The sequence below is a fragment of the Leptosomus discolor genome, chromosome 10 (genome assembly GCF_034619465.1).
Source record: "Leptosomus discolor isolate bLepDis1 chromosome 10, bLepDis1.hap2, whole genome shotgun sequence".
Taxonomy (NCBI): domain Eukaryota; kingdom Metazoa; phylum Chordata; class Aves; order Leptosomiformes; family Leptosomidae; genus Leptosomus; species Leptosomus discolor.
The window spans coordinates 1,347,423-1,360,432 of NC_141400.1; the positions used below are offsets into that span (position 1 = coordinate 1,347,423).

At 57.2% G+C, this 13,010-nt stretch overlaps 2 protein-coding genes across 2 annotated transcripts; both read left to right on the forward strand.

The window, feature by feature from the left end:
- Nucleotides 1-2,802: 2,802 nt before the first annotated feature.
- LOC147414750 (protocadherin beta-16-like) lies at nt 2,803-8,085 on the forward strand. The gene is made up of 5 exons (XM_086471210.1): nt 2,803-2,860; nt 4,134-4,325; nt 4,943-7,410; nt 7,653-7,742; nt 7,942-8,085. The coding sequence occupies exons 1-5, from the start codon at nt 2,803-2,805 to the stop codon at nt 8,083-8,085; spliced, it is 2,952 nt and encodes a 983-aa protein (XP_086327336.1).
- Nucleotides 8,086-9,632: 1,547 nt separating this feature from the next.
- Nucleotides 9,633-12,074, forward strand: LOC147414751 (protocadherin beta-15-like). The gene has a single exon (XM_086471211.1). The coding sequence runs from the start codon at nt 9,633-9,635 to the stop codon at nt 12,072-12,074; it is 2,442 nt and encodes an 813-aa protein (XP_086327337.1).
- The last annotated feature ends 936 nt before the right edge of the window (nt 12,075-13,010 follow it).

A 13,010-nucleotide genomic window follows, 5' to 3' on the forward strand; every position in this document is an offset into this window, starting at 1 on the left:
TGTTTCCTGCATTGCAGGGCCTGAACACACTGCTGAGCTTTCCCAAGGGGGTCATTTTAGGTGTTTTTTAAGGAGGAAAACTTCTTATGCCCTTCATAGCCCTCCCAGAGGGGATGTGATATTGGACCTGTTGATCAGCAACACAAGGTAGGTAATCGGAGATGTCCAGCTGGGAGGCAGCCTGGGCTGCAGTGATCACGCACTGGTGGAGTTTGTAGTCCTGAGGGATACGGGTCAGGAAAGAGAAAAGTTGGGACCCTGCATTTCAGGAAAGCAAACTTCCAGCTATTCAAGGAGTTAGTCAGTGGGACCCCCTGGGAAACTGCCCTTGGGGACAAGGGAGCAGGGCAGAGCCAGCAGATCTTTAAGGCTGCTTTCCACAGAGCGCAAGAGCTCTCGACCTGCAAGTGTAAGAAATCGGTACTGTATAATATTGTCATGGGTAAGGCTTTAACCAGGACAGAAATCTTCATCAACAACATAGAGAGTGGGATTGAGGAGAGCAGGGGACAGCAGCAAAATGCACCACAAGATCTTCCTTTGACCCATAAGAGGGGGCCGGTTGGGCTGTCTCCTTGGCATTGCCTTGAATTATAGCAGCACTAATGGTGTAGGGATAGAGGGGAATTGAATGGAAATTAGCATATCATTGTATAGCATAGCACAGCATAGCATAGAATAGTAGAGAATAGACTATTTCAGTTGGAAGGGACCTGCAATGATCATCTAGTCCAACTGCCCAATTGCTTCACAGCTGACCAAAAGTTAAAGCATATTATTAAGGGTATTATCCAAATGCCTCATAAACCCAGAGAGGTTTGGGGCATTGACCACCCTTTGATCATTGACCACCATTGACCACCCATTCCCTAGGAAGCCTGTTCCAGTGTTTTGGTCACCTTCTCAATAAACAAATGCTTCCTAATATCAAACCTGAACCTCCCGTGGTGCAGCTTTGAACCATTCACTTATGTCCTGTCACTGGATATGAGGGAGAAGAGCTCTGCATCTCTCGATACACTTCTCCTTCGGAAGAAGCTCGAGAGAGCAATGAGGTGGCCCCAAGCCTCCTCTTCACCAAACTAGACAAACTCAAATCCTTAGCCACTTCCCACAGGACATTCCTTCCAGTCCTATCACCAACTTTGTTCCTTGCCTCTGGATGCAGTCCAGTACCTTTGCATCCATCTTAAATTGTGGGACCCAGAACTGCACACAGGACTCAAGATGAGGCCTCACCAACGCCAAATGCAGCGGGATAATCACCACTTTCGAGCAGCTGTTCGTGCTGTGTTCAATGCGCTGCAGGGTGCGGTTTGCGCTCTTGGCTGCCAGGGCACACTGCTGACTCCTGTTGACCCTTGTGTCACCCATCACTCCCAGATCCCCTTCTGCAGGGCTGCTTTCCAGCCACTCGTCTCCCAGTTTCTCCTTGTGCCCAGTGCTACTCCATTCCAGGTGCAGATTCTGGCTGTTGAGCCTGTTGAATTTCATGCCATTGATGATTACCCAGTGCTCCAATCTGTCTAGATCCCTCTGCATGTCCTCTTGTCCCTCAAGGCGGTCAACAGCACCTCCCAGTTTGGTATCGTCAGCCAAACTACTAATGGTGCATTCCCTTCAGCCAGTTCTTCACACGGCTTTCTGCGAAGCTGCTCATCTCACAGTTGGACAAAGTGTGCGGAAGGATCCTCTGAGGGACAGTATCATACTCCAGAAAAACTACATTAACTGCCATCCCGTCATCCGTGAGGCGGGTGACCTCATCACAGAAGGATATCAAATTAGTTAAACAGGACTCTTCCCTGTCCTGTTTGCTTTCCGTGTTGACTGTGCCTGATGATTGCATTGTTCTTGAAATGCCTTTCAGTAGTACCCAGGATGATCTTCTCCATAATTTCTCCAGGAACTGAGGGTAGACTAACTGGTCTGTGGTTTCCTGGATCTTCCCTCACACTCTTCTTTGCAAATTGGAAGAACATTGGCTAACTTCCAGTCAGCAGGGACCTCCCCAGAGCCCAAGTCCTTTGGTAGGTGATCAACAGGGTCCTGCCATGACATCTGCCAGATCATTCAGTACTCTGGAATGAATCCAGATGAATTGCAGAAGCCAAAAGTGGGGACTGGGAGAAGGAAGACCCACCCACTATAAGTGAAGAGCAGGTTCGTGACTATGTAAAGAATGTGAAGGTGTACAAGTCCGTGGGACCTGATGATATCCATCCCCGGGTCAAGAGAGACCTAGCAGACAGGGTTGCTAGGCCATGGTCCATCATATTTGAGAAGTCATGGCAGTCTGGTGAAGTGCCCAAAGACTGGAAAAGGGGAAACATCACCCTCCATTTTCAAAAAGGGAAAAAAAGAAGACCTGGGCATCTTGTCACATCTGTGGCTGGCAAGATCATGGAGCAGATCCTCCTGAAGGCTCTGCTATGGCACCTGGAAAATGTGGAAGTGATTGGTGGCAGCCAGCATGGCTTCACCAAGGGAAAATCCTGCCTGAGAAATCTGGTGGCCTTTTGTGATGGAGTTCCAGCATCAATCAACAAGGGAAGAGCAAATAATGTCATCTATCTGGACTTGTGCTACACCTTCGGCACTGTCCCTCACGACTTCCTGTTCTCCAAATGGGAAAGACATGGATTTGAGAGATGGACCACTTTGTGGATAAGAAATTGTCTGGAAGGTCGCACTCAAAGAGTTGTGATCAATGGCTCAATGTCTGCGTGGAGACCAGTGACAAGCAGTGTTCCTCAGGGATCGGTAGTGGGACCAGTGCTATTTAACACATTTGTCAGTGGCATGGACAGTGGCATCAAGTGCACCCTCAGCACATTTTCCGACGACACCAAGTTGGATGGTGAGGTCAGCATGCTGGAGGGAAGGGGTGCCATCCAGAGGGACCTGGACAGGCTGGAGAGGTGGGCCCAGGCCAACCTCATGAAGTTTAACAAGGCCAAGTGCAAGGTCCTGCCCCTGGGTCGAGACAATCCCAAGCAGAATTACAGGCTGGGCGATGAGTGGATTGAGAGCAGTCCTGGGGAGAAGGACTTGAGGGTGCTGGTGGATGACAGGATGAACCTGAGCCAACAGGGTGCGCTTGCAGCCCAAAAAGCCAACTGTATCCTGGGCTGCATCAAGAGAAGTGTGGCCAGCAGGTCGAGGGAGGCGATTCTGCCCCTCCACTCTGCCCTCGTGAAAACCCACCTTGAAATACTGCGTCCAGCTCTGGTGCCCCCAACACAAGAAGGACATGGAGCTGTTGGAGAGAGTCCAGAGGAGGGCTACCAAGATGGTCAGAGGGTTGGAACACCTTTCCTATGAGGACAGACTGAGAGAGTTTGGCTTGTTCAACCTGGTAAGAGAAGGCTCCTTGGACACCTCTTAGCGGCCTCCCAGTACCTGAAGGGGCCTACAAGAAGGCGGGGAGGGACTTCTTACAAGGGCCTGCAGTGATAGGATTAGGAATCATGGTTGGAAGCCGGGCGATGGCAGGTTTAGCCAGGCGAGGGCAGGGGGTTGGAAGTAGTTGATCTTTGAGTTCCGTTCCAACCCAAACCATTCTATCATTCTATGAATCCCATCAGGCCCCATGGAATTGTGAACATCCATCTGATATGGCTGATCTCGTACAATTTCAGGGTCCACAAATGCACTATTCCTACACTCGTGGTCCTCCGACTCAGGGCACCAGGTAGCCCAAGGTCTACCAGTATTATTAAAGAGCGAGGCAAGGAAAGCACTGAATGCCTCCACTTCTTCTTCATCCCTATTAGTCAGGTGACCATCGTCAACAAGTACCAGTCTAATGTTTTCTTTAGACCTCTTCTTGCTATTAACATACTTAAAATAACTTTCTTGTTGACACACCACAGGGCAATTTCAGCTGTAGTAGAGCTTTGGCTTTTAGAGTCTCCTCCCTGCTCTGTAATATTGCTGCAAAGCCTGACCTTGCTCCCAGAGATCATACAATTTCTTTTTCCTCTTGAGCTCCACGAAGAGTTGCCAGTTCAGCCAAGCTGGTCTTCTGCCCTGATTACTCTACTTTCATGACAAAGTGGAATTGCCTGCTAATAAGCTGTAACTGGACAGAGTTGTGAAAACATGTTCATTGTCTTTGTGTGAACTGTAAGGAAACTCCATGAGTCTTTTCAAGGGACTTTTCCTGAGGATGGAATCAGGCAAAGTTGGGAAAATGACCAGCCTCTGCCCCTCGGGGCCGCGGGAAAGGCCTGGGGCTCGTCCTGCTGCCCTGTTTGTCCAAGGGCGGGGGGCGGCCTCCCGGGAGCCGAGCGCGCCCGCCCGCCCGCGGGCTCTTGGCAGCGGTGAGCGGGGCAGGACGGGGGGCAGCTGCCGGCAATGATGGTGAAACATTTGGTATCAGGACCTTTCCCTGGCACCAGCTCCCATTGTCAAGAGCGGTGCTTCTCTGGTCCGCCCCACTTGCTAATTGTGCTGATTAACAAGCAGAGAAGAGAAGGCAAATCCCGGAACGCAGCCTGTGGAAGTGGCAGATCTTGCACGGCCTCCACGCCACGGAGGAAACCCGAAGACTCTGTTTGAAGACGTGACGGTTGGGAGATGGGAAGCGATGCGCAGAGCAGCGCTCTGGATGCGGGGAGGGAGCCCGCATCCAAGCTAGGAGAGCATTTCCCCTGCGGCCATCGGCTTGGGTTTGCACGGGGAGCGCAGATTCAAGCAGCACCCTCCAAAGCGGCAGCCCTGGCCCGAAGGAGAAGCCAGAAGAACTATTCCCCCTTGCGACGCTGGGTGGGGGTGTTGGCCACGGAGCGGCAGGTTCCTCTGCCCGCCCCGGGTTTGCCGGCACCGGGAGAGGAGAAAAAAAAATAAAGGCGTGTGAGCTGCTCGGGAAGGGCGGCGGGGCGCGCAGTCGGGGTGCTCGGGGGCTTTCGGACCCCCTTAGCCCGGGGTTCCTGACCAGCACCGCTCTGCCTCGGACGCTGCTTTAAAATGCTGGGAACCACGGAGGACGGTGGATGGCTTTTCTGGAGAGAAATGGCGAGTGGGAGCCGGAGCGGAGGCAGCAAGAGGCAAGTGATCTTGTTTATTCTGGGCGTTTGCGCGTGTCAGAGCGGGGCCGAAACCCTCCGCTATTCTCTGGCGGAGGAAATGGAGAGGGACTCCTTTGTCGCCAATATTGCAAAGGACCTGGGGGTTGCTCCGGAGCAGCTGGCAGCTCGCAAGGCCCGCGTTGTGTCCGAGGGGAACGAGCAGCTTTTCCGCCTCAACAAAAACACGGGAGTCCTGACGGCCAAGGAGTCGCTGGACCGAGAGGAGATCTGTCCGCAGAGCGACACCTGCACCCTCTTTTTTAAGATATTATTTGAGAATCCGGTGCAGCTGATCCGGGGAGAGGTGGAGGTTCGTGACGTGAACGACAACCCCCCCGTGTTCCCGGAAAAGGAGATGGTTTTAGAGATTCCCGAAACGACACCTCCCGGGTCCCGTTTTCCTCTGGAAAGCGCCCGGGACAAGGACGTGGGCAGCAACGGCTTGCAGAACTACAGCCTCGGATCCAATTCGCATTTCTCCCTCGCTCTGAGAACACGGAAAAGTGGAGAAAAATACGCGGAGCTTGTACTAGAGCGGCAGCTGGACCGTGAAGAGCAGCCGGAGCTGAATTTACTCCTCACCGCCACCGACGGGGGCTCGCCACCCAGGTCGGGCACGGCTCAGATCCGGATCGTGGTGCTGGATGCCAATGACAACATCCCGATCTTCAGTCGGGAGGTGTACGAGGTGCGCCTGGCCGAGAACAGCCCCCCGGAGCAGCTGGTGGTGAGAGTGGCGGCCGCGGATCCCGACGAAGGGTCCAACGGGCAAGTGCGGTACGCCTTCACCCAGACATCGGAGCGGTCCCGGCAGCTCTTCGAGCTGAACCCCGCCACCGGGGAGATACGGGTCGCGGGCAACCTGGACTTCGAGGAAGCGGAAAATCACGAGATGATGGTGAAAGCCACGGACGGCGGGGGGCTGTCTGCGCATTGCAAAGTGCAGGTGGAGGTCCTGGACGTGAACGACAACGCCCCCGAGATAGCGCTCACCTCCCTCAGCGCCTCCATTCCCGAGGACGCGCCGCCGCGCACCGTGGTGGCCCTGTTCAGTGTGCGGGACCGGGACTCCGGGGACAACGGCAGGACGGAGTGCGTGATCGACGGGGACTTGCCCTTCAGTCTCAGCCCCGCTTTTGACAATTACTACGAGCTGAGGACAAGCGCGGCGCTGGACAGGGAGAGGACGGCGGAGTACAACATCAGCATCACGGCCCTGGACTGGGGCGCGACGCGGCTGAGCTCTCGGGAAAGCCTCTTGGTGCAGATCTCGGACGTGAACGACAACGCCCCCGAGTTCACCCAGGAGGTTTACACGCTGTGGGTCACGGAGAACAACAGCCCCATGCTGCGCATCGGCAGCGTGAACGCCACGGACGCCGACGCGGGCAAAAACGCGCGCGTAAACTACGCGCTGGTGCGGCAGGAGGGCAAGGAGCAGCCCGACGTGTCGGTCAGCTCTGAAAACGGCGACGTCTACGTCCTCCGGCCGCTGGACTTCGAGGAGGTGCGCGCCTTCGAGGTGGCGGTGCGCGCCGCCGACGGCGGCTCGCCGCCGCTCAGCGCCCAGGCGGTGCTACGCGTGGTGGTGCGGGACGAGAACGACAACGCGCCCGTCGTGCTGCACCCGCCCGCCGAGAGCAGCGCGGCGGCGGGCGAGCTGGTGCCGCGCTGGGCGCGGGCGGGCTACCTGGTGGCCAAGGTGGTGGCGGTGGACGCGGACGCGGGTCAGAACGCGTGGCTGTCGTACGAGCTGGCCAAGGCGACGGAGCCGGGGCTGTTCCGCGTGGGGCTGCACAGCGGCGAGGTGCGGACGGCGCGGGCCGTGGCGGAGCGCGACGCGCCCCGGCAGCGGCTCGTCGTGCTGGTGCGGGACCGCGGGCAGCCGCCGCGCTCCGCCACCGCCACCCTCGGCATCGCGCTGGTCGACGGCTTCTCCGACGCCCATCTGCGGGGGAGCGAGGAGGCGCCGGCCGCCGAGCCCGACGGGCCGCTGACCCTCTCCCTCATCGCGTGCCTGGCGTGCGTGTCGGCGCTGTTCGTGGCCACCGCGGTGGCCACCGTGGTGGCGAAGGTGCGGCGGGCCAGGCGGAGCGAGGCGGAGCCCTTGCCCACGTTCCCGAGGGCTGCCACGGAGAGCAACGCGGGCTCCCTGCCCCGCAGCTACGTCTACGACGTCTGCTTCGCCGCCGGCACCGTCAACAGCGAGTTCCGGTTCCTCAGGCCCCTCTTGCCCTGCCTCCCCGCCGGGCTGCCCCCCGGCCCGGGCGACCAGCGGAGCTCGGTGTGCTCGCAAGAGGCGGCCAACGTGGGCGAAGAAGGCGACTGGGCTGCACAGGTGAGGGACCTGCCCGGGCCGAGGCGATGGGGGGAGCGGGGAGGGAGCAGCGCGGCGTGAGGCGGTTCTCCCCTGGCAGTAAGGACTACCGACGTGGCGGCGGTGGTGGTGGAGGAGCCACGAGGGCGGGAGGGGAGGGTAGAGGGGGTCTCAGAGCCTCTGGCGGGGGCCTCCCGGGAGGACCCGGCACGGCTGAGCTGATCCCGAAGCGCTGAATAACGGCGCCCTCTCATTCGCCTTAGCTCAAAACTTTGGCCCGTGAGAAGACGGGAAGTAGGGCTATAGATGTGCGCGCCACGCAACCGGTCCTGTCCCCGCACCGTGCAGAGCCCGTAGGGACCCAGAGCAGGAACGACCCCGCCCCTAGGGACACGTCCTCCCGGAGGCGGCAGCCCCGGCAACGTAGTGGTCCCGTCCCGTGTAAACAGGGACTGCGGGGACGACGGTGCAGAGGGGTGTCACATCACTGACGGTGTCCCCTGCAGTGCTGTTAGGAGCTGGTCCTCAGCGCTGCCATGTGCCTTTCCGCAGGGCGGCGGCAGTGCTGAACTCAAAGTGTCTTACATGCTGCTGGAGGGCACGGAGCTGGGGACCTCGGCCCTTAAATTCCCTTCTATTTTTGTGGTTTGCATGAAGAACATTGGTCTGGGTAATTTGGATATCGAGGCCCTATAGCGCAGCCTCCTGTGCCTTCCTTTGTGATGTCCGCAGTGGAGGCTGGTTCCCAGCTTTCGATTGTCCCCGTCCAGGTCAGAGACCCACCGCCCGGTCCAGCCTCCTCTTTGATTCTGGGTAGAGCAGAGTGGCGTCACACGCGCAGTGGTCTCAGACCCCTAAGCTTCTCGCCGCTGCTGCTTCCCTTCAAAGGCGACCCTCGGCTCTCTGTTCTTTGCAGGGCAGAGCTTCCCTCTCCGAAGACACGGCTCCCAGACGTGCGGAAGCAGCTTGCCCTGCAAACAGGGGGATGGAGCTACGTGACAATTCCGATCCAAACCCTTGGCTCACCCACCAGTAAGTGAGGAGAAAGACAAGCCTGTCTGTCCTCACCGGCTGACGTCCTCACAGGGAAAAGAGAACGGAGACAGAAACACGCACCAAAAAATTACCGGGGAGGTTCAAGCATTCTCTGTGAGACAGCAAACCGCTCTCCTCTTGAGCAGTCCTTTATTCTTGTAGGTATTTTGTAATTGTGATACGGATGGAGGAGGAGGTCTGTGTTGCATGTTGATTACATCGAGACTTGGTGTATGATTGTGAGAGTGCTACTGCTCCTAGATGTTCAGGGAAACACTGAAAAGTGGAAGCAGATCTTCAAGATGACTTCTTCCTACATCACTTTTTCTGTGCATTGTTTTTTTCTTTCTTATGGAGAGGGGTCTGTAATCACGTCTTAATTTTCTGCAGTCTGTTCAATAGCAAGGTAGAAACGTATTAAGAAAGTTAAGCTGTGCTTGCAAAGGATTTCCTTATTATAACCAAGCAGAAACTGATTCCACTCGAAACGGCTGACATTGTCACTCTTTCCATAACCGACCGGGAGTTTACTGGTTCTCCATAGTGTCAAGAGTAAGCTTTGAGCAATGTATTTTTGTTTTTCTTTTTGTTTTTTTTTCTGGGCAACTTAAAGTTGAAATGAGCATGTCAATATTTTTGAGTATCAGGACGTAACCTTAAGGCACTGTAGAAGATAGGGGGTAACGAAGCTTTCGGGTTTCGCTTCTTTTCATTACCGCTGATGATCTATAGAGGAATGCGATGTTTGCTGTAAGCCACACGTTTTCAGGAGTCAACGGCGTGATGCCAGGAGAGAGGAAAAGCTGTCGCGCACGGGTCGGTGTGGCAGCGCGGGCAGCGGGCGGCGGCGGGCGCAGTCCCGCTGCGGGCCGCAGGGTGGTGCTGCCGGCCAAGGCGACGCCGAGCGGCTGCGGAGGGAGGCGGCCGAGCCCGGCCCGGCCCTGCCCAGCGCAGCCCAGCCCCGCCGAGCCGAGCCGAGCCGAGCCGAGCCGAGCCGGGCAGCAGCGGCGGTGGCGGCGGTCGGCGGCGAGCGGTGCCCCGTGCCAGCCGCTGCCGGGCCAGGGCGGCCGCGCTGCGCCCCGCCAGCCGGAGTCGGCGAGAGGGAGGGCGCCCGCCCGCCGCCCCGCCGCGCTGCTGCCGGGCGCCGCTGCTTCCCGCGGAGGACTGCGCGGCCGAGGCGCGAGACGGAGGCTGTCCGCCGGCCCGCCATGGCGATCGCAAGGCAAGTGCTTTGTCTCTCTGCTCTCCTCTCCCTGCCGCACGCGCGCCCCGAGCCCCTCCGCTACTCCGTAGCCGAGGAGGGCGAGAGCGGCTCCGTGGTGGCCAACGTGGCGGAGGACGCGGGGCTGGCCCCGGCGCAGCTCTCGGCTCGCCGCGCCCGCCTCGCCTCGGAGGACGGCCGGCAGCCCTTGCGCTTAGACCGCGGCACCGGCCGCCTCGTCGTGGCGCAGAGGCTGGACCGGGAGGAGCTGTGCGGGCAGTCCGCGACGTGCACGCTGCCCTTCGAGCTGCTGCTGGCAGAGCCGCTGCAGTTCTTTCGGGTCGAGGTGGCGGTGGAGGACATCAACGACCACTCGCCCGTTTTCCCGGAGGAACAAGTCACTTTTAAGATCCCGGAGACGAGCAACCCGGGCTCTCGTTTCCCGCTGGAGGGGGCTCGGGACCTGGATGTTGGCAGCAACAGCATCCAGGCGTACAGAATCGCTCCCGACAACGAGTACTTTACTGTCTCCTTTGGGAGCCGGATTAAGGGAAAGAAGTATGTGGAACTGGTCTTGGAAAAGCCACTAGATAGAGAGGAGCAGGAGGAAATGAGTTTCAGTCTCATTGCTGTGGATGGAGGCTCTCCACCCAGGAGCGGAACCACCCAGATTCGCATTGTCGTTCTAGATGTAAATGACAATGCCCCCGTCTTCACTCAGGACTTGTACATTGGGCAGGTTTTGGAAAATGCACCAGAGGGCTCTGTGGTTCTCCACGTGGTGGCAACTGATCTGGACGCGGGACCTAATGGGGACATTGTCTATCAGTTCAGCCAAGCGGTGGGCCAGAGCAGCTCAGCGTTTGTGATTGACCCCACGAGTGGTGAAATTAAACTCACAAAGCCTCTGGACTTTGAGGCAGCAGAGACCCACGAGCTCAGTGTGCGGGCCACGGACGGCGGGGGCCTCTCAGCAATCTGCAAGGTGTTGGTGGAGGTGGTGGATGTGAATGACAATGCACCGGAGCTGGTGGTCAGTTCCTTCAGCAGCCCCCTCCCCGAGAACACATCACCTGGGACAGTGGTCGCCCTCTTTACTGTCAGGGACCGGGATGCTGGTGCCAATGGGAAGCTGTCCTGTGCCCTCGAAGACCAGTTCTTGTTCTCCCTGCGGCCGGCCTATAAAAATTACTATGAACTGGTGACTGTGAGCACGCTGGACCGTGAGGAGACGGCTCAGTACATCCTGACTGTCATAGCAGCAGATGCGGGGACACCTCCTCTCACGACCACCCAGACCTTCACGGTGGACATCTCCGATGTCAACGACAATGCACCTGTCTTCAACCAGACATCGTACACCATGCACGTGCGTGAGAACAATGTCCCCACAGTGCTCGTTGGAGCCGTCAGTGCCAGGGATGCTGATGTGGGGCCCAATGCCAAGGTGACCTATTCGCTGGCACCATCCCACCCCACGGAGCGGCCTCCCTGCTCCTGCATCTCCGTCAACTCTGAGAACGGGCACGTCTTTGTGCTGCGGTCCCTGGACTACGAGCAGGTGAGGCAGATTGAGGTCTTGGTGAGTGCCTCCGATGCGGGGTCTCCCCCTCTTAGTGCCAACGTCACCCTGCGCCTTGTTGTGGTGGATGAGAACGACAATGCGCCGTTGGTGCTGCACCCAGCGCAGGACAGCAGCCCACCGTCCAGCGAGCTGGTGCCCACATCGGCTGAGGCGGGGTACCTCATCTCCAAAGTGGTGGCCGTTGATGCCGACTCAGGACAGAACTCGTGGCTTTCGTACCACCTGCTGAGGGCCACTGACCCCGGGCTGTTTGCAGTGGGTGCCCAAAGCGGGGAGGTGAGGCTGAGGAGGCCAGTGACAGAGAGAGACGCCGTGAAGCAGAAGCTCGTCGTCCTGGTGCGAGACAACGGGCGGCCCCCGCTGTCAGCCACTGCAGCACTGAGCGCACTCCTGCTCAATGACTTCTCAGACATGCGTCTACCACACAGCAGCCTGGCCACAGAAGACGAGGGTGGCTCCCTGACTACCTATTTAATCATTTCATTGGTCCTCGTCTCACTGCTCTTCCTCGTGTCCACAGCAGCCTTTGTCACTTGCAAGGTGTGCAAGAGCAAGGCGCTGAAGGGTGGGCACGTGCTTTATGGCCCCGGTAACCTGCAGAGTGACCTGGCTGATGCAGCCACTGCGGGGACCCTGCCCCACGCCTATTGCTACGAGATCAGCCTCACGACGGGCTCGGGCAACAGCGAGTTCAAGTTCCTGAAGCCCATCCTCCCCAGCCTGCCACCACAGCAGTGTGCCATGATGAGGGGCACCGAGGATGAACAGGATTTCCCCCACGGCCCTGTAGCTGTGGAGAACACGGCAGCAGAGAATGCAGGGATGCTCTCTGGGGAACAGTTCAATAGCCTTTCCTTTAACTAGTGTGGAGTCAGCAGAGCCAGAGGCTTCATGCCTTGTGATGGGAAAGGATCCCAGCTACAGCATGTGGCAATGGTTCCTCCAGAGTAAACATGTATTTGCAAGCAGTATCTTGGACTTTCCTGAAATTCTGAGTCGAGAGAAAGGTTGATTCCCCCCTAAAAAAAAAACCAAAAAAAAACCAAACAAACAAAAAATAAAACAAACTATAGTCTCCTCAGCCAGGCAACAATATGTTTCTGCTCTTTTACAGCAATTTCTGAAATGCTTCAAGAGTGGAACTAGTTCCAGGCACCCGCCTAAGTTCTCGTCTTACTTCCTGTGAGGCAAGACTGTGATCTTCTTATTCTGTGCTGTAGTGAAATGGCACGGTCGGGCAGACAAATCACACGCTCGCTGAAATGCGCGTTACCCTCCTCCCGGGTCAGGAAACAAGGCAGTTGTGAGGGCTGTGTTACAATGCGGTGCAAGCACGAGGCTCTTTCTTCTCTGCGTTCTGGATGTGTCTGTCTGTGATGTGTGGGCTCGGTGTGTTTTGCCTTCTGGTCGCTATGTCTGTCTGTACAGGCCTGTTGTGCCTGCACTTGCTGCACAAAGGCTGCCCGGTGAAGCAGGGAGTTGTGCACATCCAGCTGCTGTGATGCCTGTAATTCCAGCTCATCAGGCAAGAAGGGTATTTTGACTCTTTGAGTACAGCAGTCTCCTCTTCTCTCGGGAAGAGCAACAAAATGCACAACAAGATCTTCCTTTGTCCCTTAAGAGGGGGTCGGGTGGGCTGTCTCCTTGGGATTGCCTTGGACATAAAGCAGCACTAACGGTGTTCACATAGGCTGTAACTGTAGGGAGATGAGATAACATGTTCATTGGTTTGGGGTAGATTGTTAGGAAAGTCCACAAGTGATTTCAAAGACTATTTTGTGAAGGGAGAATCGAGATGAA

What these genes read in the sequence shown, in the direction of transcription:
- LOC147414750 (XM_086471210.1), top strand. Translation starts at nt 2,803, where the DNA reads ATGGACAGTGGCATCAAGTGCACCCTCAGCACATTTTCCGACGACACC. An exon ending in CCCGCGGGCTCTTGGCAGCG is followed by an intron (nt 4,326 to 4,942) that starts GTGAGCGGGGCA and finishes GTTCCTGACCAG; the next exon opens with CACCGCTCTGCCTCGGACGC. An exon ending in AAGGCGACTGGGCTGCACAG is followed by an intron (nt 7,411 to 7,652) that starts GTGAGGGACCTG and finishes CATTCGCCTTAG; the next exon opens with CTCAAAACTTTGGCCCGTGA.
- LOC147414751 (XM_086471211.1), top strand. Translation starts at nt 9,633, where the DNA reads ATGGCGATCGCAAGGCAAGTGCTTTGTCTCTCTGCTCTCCTCTCCCTG.